This window comes from Condylostylus longicornis, unplaced genomic scaffold, assembly GCF_029603195.1.
Source record: "Condylostylus longicornis isolate FDR11 unplaced genomic scaffold, ASM2960319v2 ptg000031l, whole genome shotgun sequence".
In the NCBI taxonomy this organism is placed as follows: Eukaryota; Metazoa; Arthropoda; class Insecta; order Diptera; family Dolichopodidae; genus Condylostylus; species Condylostylus longicornis.
The window spans coordinates 6,613,150-6,623,897 of NW_026578000.1; the positions used below are offsets into that span (position 1 = coordinate 6,613,150).

Sequence of the window (10,748 nt, forward strand, 5' to 3'; positions counted from 1 at the left end):
CAGAAATAGAAAAACAATAAGGCTTTAAACTAAGATAAACTACAATTTTGTCAAAAAAAAAAAAAACTAAATTAATAACTTAAATACGATATCACTGACGGAACCAATTGTCTGCATAAAATGTACTTGTTCTTAATTAATATTGAGACAATTACAACACGTACAATGTGTGACATACATACGAGTATTTCAATTTCAAATTTTGTTTACTTTGCAACTTTCCAAAAATGGTAACCGGCGCTGCATATATCACTTGAATAAAAACAGCAAATTTACGATCAATCTAAATGCGTAAAATTTAACCCGAAAAAACAATACACGTATGTAAATTAACATTTTTGTAGTTCTATAAAAATATTCAAAACTTTATAATATTGTAGCTTTAATGATTAAAATTCAATATTTATGTTTGTACGTGTTCATAGTATTCTCATTAATTACATTCATTTGCTTACGAGTCTTACATACTTGTATAAAGTTTCTGAGAAAACAAACAAACTTTACAGTTTATATGTTAAAAACGTAAAAACAAAAAAAATTAAAAATCAACAATGTTAATTAATAAAGAGTAATGACGCAAGCGACACTGCTATTATTATATGAGAAATAGATTCATTTAAGGAGAAAATCATCGATGTTATTATTGTTGCAGTTTTATTGTAGCGATACTATTTGTGGTTCAATGAATATCATTCCATTTCACGTAATATTTTTCTTGTGAAATGCAGCAAACTACACAATATGATGTATGCTTATGGCAATTAACATGTGCACATATGCTTTGCTTGTAAACTTAACTAAACACATACATATTATTTAACATTTTTTCAACAATAATATGTTGTAAGTAGAATTCAAACCCCAATGTCCCTAATTTCAGAAATAAATAAAATTAAAATGTAAATTCATAAACAACTTGCTACTCTGTTGAGCTCTTAAACTTCAGTAAGATCACACACCACAATAAAATAAACGGGGAATATTATTAAAGTTTGAATTCGCTCCGACTACATTAAGAAGTATAAGTACACGATGTTTCTTAACACAAATATACAAAAGCATGTGCTATATAATATTCGCCGTAAAATTTTATGTTTCTATTATAAATTTTTGAACATTTACAAAATAAAGTGGCGGGAAATGTTATGAATATTGTTTATGATAGTGTTTGTGTTATGAAGTTTTTATTTGGAAAATTGATATTAAACTTTTGGTGTATATGGCGGTGTGATGTGTATAAGGAAATTTATTTATAGTTTGTAGTCTTGTTATTATTGCAATGTGGTATTGTTATTGGACTTGTGTGTCAGAGTTAATCGCACAGAATTAAAAACAAACGTGTGTTATTATCAGTTTTGAAGTTTATATTTTGTTTTTTATTTTAGTTGTTGCTATTTTTGCGTTCTTTTTTTACGAGATTGTCACATCTTTCGTAATATTTTTTTCAGATTCTTTTGAATTACAACAAAAAAAAATTTTTTTTTGTGCTTTTTAATTTTATTAGCTTTTTTTGCTTTGGTAATTAAAAAACAGAAGAACAAATGATTTTTTATTGATCGTTGGTGTTTTTTTCTTTCTGTTTGAAATTTGTTTTGATTCTTTTTTACTGGGATTAAGTTTTTTTTTGTTGAAATTTTTATTGATTTTCTAATGGTTTTGAAATTTTTTTTTGTGTCATGATTTGTCAGCAATAATATTGATTTTTAATTGTCAAAATATTTATAAAAGTTTTTTAAAATTTTTAGTTTTGTTGTAATTTGCCATTTATCTTATGACTTAATTTTGCTGTCATTAAGAATTTCATTAAGAATTGCATTTGTTTTAACGCAAAGAAATTTTAAGACTAAAATTAATTTAAGAACAATATTTATAATGTGTAAACACTGCCTTATATAACACAATATTATCGTATAAGACAAAACAGAAAGATTCAAAGATGATTAAATTGTAGTAACAGAAATTTGTTTTCTTGAAAAATTGTGCTCAATGTTCGTTGGCTCTTCACTTTAAATCACATAAATGTCAGACATTTAATTTTGATTTATAATTAACACTGCCTGTGTAAACTCCTCCAATGTATATTTATCTCTTGTATAAGTTAGTCCAATCAAATAGTAAATTACAAATGTTATATGGTATAACAAAATTAAACCATATTGAATAACCATCAAATTGATCTCTTCCTCAATTCAGAGAAAAAAAAGAAAGAAAGAAGAAAATAAATACATTTTGTTTTTTAAAAGCACACAATAAATTATTTTTAAAAATGAATTTATTTTTTTTTTATATAAAGTAATTTTTGCCCTATTTTGCCTCATTTTTATACAAAATAAAATTAGTAAAATTTATTTTTATTGAATTTGAAAATTTAAAATAGCCTTTAGTTATAATAAATTCTTAAAAAAAAAAAAAAATTATTGAATTTTATACTCGAAAATAAATGATAAAAAAAACATATTTTTTTTAAAATGCACACTAGAAACGAAAAAAAATCTAAAATTAGGTGAAACAAAAAATAATTTTTTTCTCGTTTCTCTTCTTTTTATTATGAAAAATTAAGGGAGTTATAAATTAAATACATACATACACACATTATGCTGAAAAAGAATTAAAAATATACACAGCTCTCATTTTTCTATAATTATGCGTCAAAGATAAATGAACAGTGCGGTGCGTTCATTGTAAATAAAAGTAAACGCATTGTGAGTGCGGCATACACAAATAATGCCGCGATGCTAGGTGCATTTTGTTGCTATAAAAATCTGAAATATTTTGCATTAAACCTCAAAAATAATGAAATTAATTTCATAGTTTCAACTCAACTCACACTTAGAATTGGAAATTCTAAATTGACGCGCTTCCTGTGCAATAATGTGCAGCAATCGCATTAATTTTCAAATACATGAAAATAATTTTTACTTTTTGACATTACATTACCGCATACCGCATCCACTTAGATCTAAAAATGGATTTATGAATTATAAAAGAACTGTGGAGTCGAAAACAAATTCACTGCATAAAAAAACTGACTTTATTAATTCATAAATTGAGTTGTTGAATTCAATATCAAAATTAAAAGTAAATTAAAAAAATAAATAAATAAATAAATAAATATCAGGAAACTTTTTAATTCTTATAAAACTTATTTTATTGTATACAAAAATTCTTGTAAATTGTTATGAAGAGTCAAAAGAGTTACTAATTTGTTTGTTTATTTTAAAAGAACACTAAACTTCATCATACCCGGAATCTGAAGAATGAAAAAACTTTTACTGTTCATTTGATTGAATTTTAAAAACTTTAAATGAATGAATACTAAATTTTATTTTGAATTTAAATATTTTTTATAACATAGTCAAAGATTTGAGTATATGAAAAGTGAAATCAGTTTGTCTCAACTTTATCTAAAAAAATAAAAGTAAAAGTATGCGTTTTATTAAAAAAGTTTTTGAATCTTGTTTCGTTTAAGTATTTTTTTATTTAACCTATTCAGTGCACAAGTACATACTTTATTTATTTTACGTAAAAGTTAAGTTTTAAAGAAAAGAGTCATAAAGAGTCATAGAATAAAATTTTATAAGGAGATTTTCATATTTTAAAAATTACATTGGCGCTAACATTTTGACAAAATTTATTGAGAAATTTTGAAAAACTATTCTTTTTGATATTGTTTAGCAAATGTTTTTAAAAAAGAGAATCAACTCGAAAATATTGTTCGCTTTTGCTTTCTTTTAATATATAAATTTCAGAATGTAACACAAATTATTAAACGATAGCAACGAATATGTCAAAAAATATGATTTTGACAATTTAAATTTCAAAATTCGTTCGATACTTAATGCAAACGCAATACGTTACAACATAGAAGTAAAAACAATAAAGTTAAAAGGCTGTTGTAAGGCGATTTAAAAACCAGAACTCTTATAAGTTGGAACCCTTCAATTAATTTTTGTTGGAAATTTTCAATTCACTAAAATCGTATAATGAGGATTAGTAAATAAAAAATTATTGTAGTCATATGATAAATTAGAAATATTATTTTTATTAAATTATTTGTTGTTTTGCTCTTTTAACATTTTGTTTTTATGATGTGATTTATGGTTATTAATTTAATTTACATCCAAAACACTCAATAATTGTCACTTAATTATTAAGATATTTAAAAAAATCGTTAAAAATGACTATAATTTGAAATTTTTACATTAATCATTTTTACAGATATAGAGGTAAAATAATAAAAGACAAAAAAAATTAAATCTTAAAGTGTTCAAGTGTTTAAATCTAGAAAATAATTAGTTAAAGATGCTGTACAAAACAAAATAGCAAAAAGCTTCAGTTTAGTTCAGTATTCTATAGAAATTCAACATTTCAGTAGATTTTGTTGATTTTTTGCAATTTTTTAAAATTTTTTTAATTACCTCACGTTTTTCAAAACACTGCGATGATTGTGATGGTTATGATGTAACCGACTACTATTTCTAGTGAATAGTACGATGGTACGATAAATTCACATTAATTTTCACATTTTTATATTGTGTTTTGAAAAATCACTGTTTGAAACCTTTTTTTATGCTAGTTTGATTTTTTTAAGTCTTTAAAAAATTATTGCTATTCGCGCGGCCACATTCGCCGCAATTTTTAAAATTTAGCAATTTTTTATGAATCTCTTCATTTAACGAAATTACTGTGGCATTTTCCGTAAAACCTAAAATGTAAATTTACTTAGAAATCAAAAACACGGTTTTTTCCAAAAATTAAAAATCTTACTTAATTCTTTTATTTTTTTACACCACAATCAATTATACTTCAATAAATATAAAATTTCTTTCAGTGTATAAAATGCACTTAATGAAAATCAATTAATATCACCTTTGTGTTTAATGTGTGTGAATATTATGATTTTTAGAAAATTTCCCAAATGTATATTAATTAAGAATTCCAGTTAATATGTTATTGCATGTAAGTCTGTTAAGTTCCTAACCTACATAAGTATTCCACTGATAATTTGATGAGATCGAATCACATATATTTTCTTGTATATACTTAGATACTAAAACAGTAATTTGAAATATTAAAAATCATACAAAGTAAGAATAAAATAATATATAAAAAATTTCCCAATATCAATTTGTTTTCTTCAATTAACCTATAAAATCATTATTACTTATGTATATTTGTTAATTTATTATAAATTATTACTGATTTTACATTACGAGTATAACGCATTATTATAATAACCCAGTTTTAATCTCTCGATATTTTCTAAAATAATTAAATTTATACGAGTATATATAAAATATCTCATGATAATAATATAAATAATTTAATATTAATAGAATGACATTAACAGTTTCACAATATTATGAGAGAATTTTTGGGAAATAATTTGATGAATTGAGAGAATTTTAGGAAAATATACAATGTTGCGATATTGAGGTATTTGGCTCTCTCATATTATTTATGAGAATTTGAACGAATTGAAAAAATGGAATGAGGAAATTTAATAAAAATATTTGGGAATTTTTATAAATAACAATAATTTCGTCATTCACACGAAATATCGATTTTTGGATTTTCTGGAATTAACTGAACAAGATATCGAATTTTTGGAATCAATCGAACCACAAAACAAAATTTATGATTGTGAACCTTATGATGTGTGACATGCCATTTATTGTCATTGTCGAATTTTATTTGAAAAGTCAAGAGACACTTTTCGAAAATGTGAGAATATTTGTGGGAATTTTTTAATCGTTTTATGGGAAAATCATAATTTGTGGGAAATTCTAAAATCTAAATATCACAACATTGAGTATAACCAAATATTTCGAGCAGGAAATTTTATTAATTATTATGTATACTATTCTCAATAAAGAAAAGTACAAATAAAATGATAATGCGGTTTTAGACCGAATTTGTTCTTAAATGTACGATCAAAAATCTTAATTTATTAACACAACTTAAATATATGCTTATTACAGCCTTACAAATTTTTAAACAGAAATTTTTTGTATTTACGAAAAATTTTGTATTACAATAAAAATTGCATGAAAATGTAAAAAGAATCGGGAAAATTACACATTACGGTATCCAATTAATACAACTGCTGTGCAAAAATCTAATTCGTGATTAAAAATTTATTGAGGAAATCACATAGAGAAAATCATCAAGATGCGTTTAGTTTTTTTTTTGTTATAAACTAAATTAAAAATTTTCCTATACTTACTTTTATTGTATGCCTTATTTAATAGAAATAATAAATAATTTTATTTTTCTATTTGATTTTTCCGATTTCATTGTCTTCATTATGAATGCACTTAATATTTTAATCAAAAAATTTTCTAACCTGAAAAATTCATAACACATTTTTTTTATTATATTGCTAATGACGGAAAACAATGACTTTTTGGAAATCAAAAAAAATTTTTTTAAAAAAAATGGTGTTCAAAAATTTTTTCATTTAAAACCGAAATTGTTTCTATTTCGTAAATAACAAATTTTACGAGTATAAGAATTATTAGATATTCAATTAATAAAATTTATGTTCACCTATTCCTTAAAAGATAAATAATATAATTTCGTTCTTGGGACCTCATGCTGTGAGCCTATCCCAATTAAAAACCTATTATATGTCTTTATTTAAAACTTTGCTAACAACTATATTTGGCAGTTTTTAGTTGGCATACTGTAACATAAGCTATGTGAAATAAAATCAAATTAAATTAGTGGTGAAATCTAGAACAACAAAGTAATAAACCTAAAAAAAACTTTTTAATTAATAAAATCCGCTCACTTTTCGGCAAATTTGAGGGAAATGATGACCGAATTTTTGAACAATCAATTTAAAATTTGAAGCTGTTTAATAACAATAGGCAAAATTTGCTTTCAAGACCACTATTTTTTAGAGCTCACGTTGGGGAAAAAATTCTTCAACTTCTCTCTCTCTGTCTCTCGCTCTCTATCGTATATCATTCTCTTTGTGTAATCTATATCAAATCAAAATTAAGATAAAAATGATTCCTTTATTTTTATATTGTTTCTGCCCATATTAGAATACCGTGACGTAACAGTATTCTTTTTAACAATGTGCATAAAATTTTAGCTATGGTGAAATAATAAATTTTTATGCTAAATTTATTTACCTATACAAATGTGTACATGTGTGTATATTTACAACTCAATTCAATTGTTCTTCAAAATATAGATAATATAAATTTTCACCTTTTTGCTAATATTATTGTTATTGTATTGAAAATATATATATATATATATATATATATATATATATATATATATATATATATAGACATGCACCTTGCATATTGTTATTATTAATTAGATCTGCCGCAAAAATTTCAAAAATAATTGAATATTCTCTTCACAGATATTGCATTCTCATATATAAACGAACTAAGAGCACATTCATGTATACATTTGTAAAACTTAATGGATATATTTTATGTCTATTGTAAAATAAATGTGTTTGTTTATATATATGCATATACGTAGATGGTATGGGTAAAATTTACGTCTGATATGCTTGATGTACCACAAAAGTAAATCATATTGCATTATACGATCCAAAATAAAAAATGAGGAAGTATAAAGTTGGTCATGTAAATTATAAGTTAGAAATAATTTTAGGCAGTGATTGTCAAAATATTTTATAGCCTTGCGTGATGAGTATTTGTTAAAATGAAAATGACGTAGTAGAGAAGTTGGCGCCACCTCACCTGGTTTGTTTCCATAATTACATTTTGCAGCTGTCATCAAGTCAATGTGATGTCAAATTCAAACATGATAAACATAATTTTAACAAACCCAAAAACAATGACGTAACATTTCTCTCTCACACGAGTGCAATTTTCTCTCATAAATCATATTCACATTGTTGTCATGCATAATATTATGACTTAATGGTTTTACTGTTACAAATAGAGTGATGAGTTTACAATACCTTAAAAATTTTGAATAATTTGTACAAATAAAAAAAAAATGTTCCAAACAATCGAATATCACGGTTACTTACCTTGCAAAAGATATTTGTAACTAAGTATATGCATATATGTACTCGTATATATACCGCACTGTGCACCTCATTTTTATGTCTGTACACAATATGAGCATAATACAGACAATTTGATAAAATATGAGCGTAAACAGTAATTTTATTATCGTATATTGTAAGTGTAATATATGTAGTATACATATATGGATGTGTCTTGCATATCTTTACCATATGGATCCCATATATGTATTATGATAAAACAATGTACGAGTATTACTGTTGATATCTAAATACTATTTTTACTTATTATACATAATTTGGGTCGAACACTGTGTGCATTTTGCCATTTTTACAATGAATACATGTTCCAAATCGGGTTAATAATAAAATTTTAGGCTAGTCTAGTTACTAAGTAGAATTTTTACTGATTTAAAAAAAAATACAATCAAAACAATAAATTTTATTTTATATTTGTTATTTTGTTTATTAAGTATTTTTATTTATTCCATTTTTGACTCAATAATTATTTGCCATTTTTGTATCATTGTTATAAGAGTGAAAAATCTTAGAATGGTGGAATATAAAATTTAAAATTAAGGAAAATAGTGTCTTATTTTATTACTTCCTCTTTAAGTGTTTGAAACAAAGAATTTGTGTTTCAGTTTATAACAAACTTAAAAAAATAAAATTCCGAATTAAAATATAAATTCCGAATATAAAAAAATCTTTTTCCGAATAAATAATGACAACACTCCGAAAATTTCAAATTAAAACATATAAGTCAAATTTAATAAAATTTGTAATAAAATTTGTATTACCTTAAGTATTGTCATGTTTGTATGTTAAACTCGTTATAGTGTATACTTGACATTATCATGACAACACAATAACAAACTGCGCAATGGTCCGTTTATTGTTAAATTATTTGATTGTTTAATCCATAATTTCAAACAAAATATTTCATAACGGCAACACTCCATACTTGTGTCCATGATTGCGTTCTCTAACGTATTATTCGAATTTTTCAGAAACTAAATGAATTTACGATGTCGTTTAGAGTACTTAAGCATTTAAGAGTTCTGAATTTCGACTGATAACTTAGAATTGTCAAAAATTTTTATAATTTATCTTGTATACTGCAAATTTTTATAGAAGCGACTATTATTTAATTTGCTTCTACTTAAGTTGTAACATTTACTTCAAACTTGATGTTTGTACGTTTGCCATAATTAATTCTGGAAGGGGAAAGAAGTGACAGGCTGACTGATTGTATTGTGCTAGTTGTTTATGTATTCTTGATAAAAGATAGGTGCCATAAATGGAAATTTGTACTTATATTAAGATTTTTTCTTAGTTAAAATAACTTGTGTGTTAAATTGGTTTATTGTTTTTTATTTATTCTGCTCTGCTCATTTCTCAGTAATATTCATGTTTTTGCGTTTTTATCTCTTTGGATTGTTGTTCAAAAACTCAGAGGTCTGGAAAATGTATATGTATATAAATTCATTAATTTTTTATTTTTATTTTTAAATTATTAAGAAAAAACGTGAAGCATACAAAATTTTATCTAAACACTTGTATCTATATATTTATGGTATACTTGGTACAGGAAAACAAAAAAACAGTTTATCAAGTTATTTAATTATTGTTATTTTTATACTAGTTAGTAAAAATTATATTTATAGTCATTTAATTTTGTAAAAAAAAAAAAATAATAAATTAAAACACTGAGAAAATTTATTGATTTCAAAGTAAAATTTTGAAACCTAGAAACGCGTTAAGGCTTCGTGCACTAAGTTATTATTAATTTTTGACATAATGTCAAAGCAAATGTCATAATCATCAAACTATAAAATGTCAACCAAAAGGTAGAATGTCTATTATATTTTTGATATTGCGTTGCATTTTTATCTGACCACTAAGTTCACAAACCCCTAACTTAATGTTGCCTGATATCAGCTTCTGCGCAAGCAAATTTCATCCTAATATTGCATATCTAATTCTATAGCATGTAATTTTCAAATTTCAATTGTAAATATTAAATTCACGAGTAGATGGCGCTGGGAAATTGAATCGGAAAATAGTCCTATAACGCGTAAAGGTTATATTTTATGTATAAAACTAGTATTTAGTGTTATAATTTCCACAAAATTTTTATACAATTCTTAATCTTATATTTTTTCTTCTTTATATTTTCAGGTGAGTTTTTTACAAACAATTTTGGCATACCGTCAATAATTTGAAATCTCAAAAGTTTTGTTTTGTCTTGAAGAAGAACAATTTCGAAAAAGAAATATGTGTGTTCACACCAGGTTACAAACTGATGTCAATTTCTTTTAAATAATTTGAAATTTAAGTAATTATAAAAATATAAATTTAATTTGGGTCTAACTATTTATTAATTTAAATATAACTTGTGTAAAATTTCTACGCTAACAAAATAAAGAAACCTTTGCACCTTTAAATCTTGCTCAAGCAGTCAAAACTGTGTGTCTCTTTTTTAAATTCGGAAATAAACAACTTTGCTTGTGTTTAAATTAAAAGTTTAAATATTTTTTTAAAGTGTTTAAAAATTAATCACATTTTAAGTATTAAAATGGCATCACAAGTTTTATTTTAGTTTCCGTTTTTGCCATCAATTAACAACAAAACAAATATGAAATAGTTAAGCTCATATGCCAATAACAAAAGCCCAACAAAGCAAATTAAAAAAAAAAGTAAGAGATACCCAAAATCATTG

The 10,748-nt window shown here is 24.2% G+C and overlaps 1 protein-coding gene across 1 annotated transcript in view; it reads left to right on the top strand.

Moving 5' to 3' along the window:
• The window catches only part of LOC129608403 (probable serine/threonine-protein kinase DDB_G0282963), an 83,779-nt gene extending 73,447 nt beyond the window's left edge, over nt 1–10,332 (top strand). The window contains exon 3 of the mRNA XM_055519888.1: nt 10,208–10,332. Coding sequence (XP_055375863.1) covers nt 10,208–10,211 — 4 coding nt within the window. The 3' untranslated portion in view covers nt 10,212–10,332. The remainder of the gene's footprint in view (nt 1–10,207) is intronic.
• The last annotated feature ends 416 nt before the right edge of the window (nt 10,333–10,748 follow it).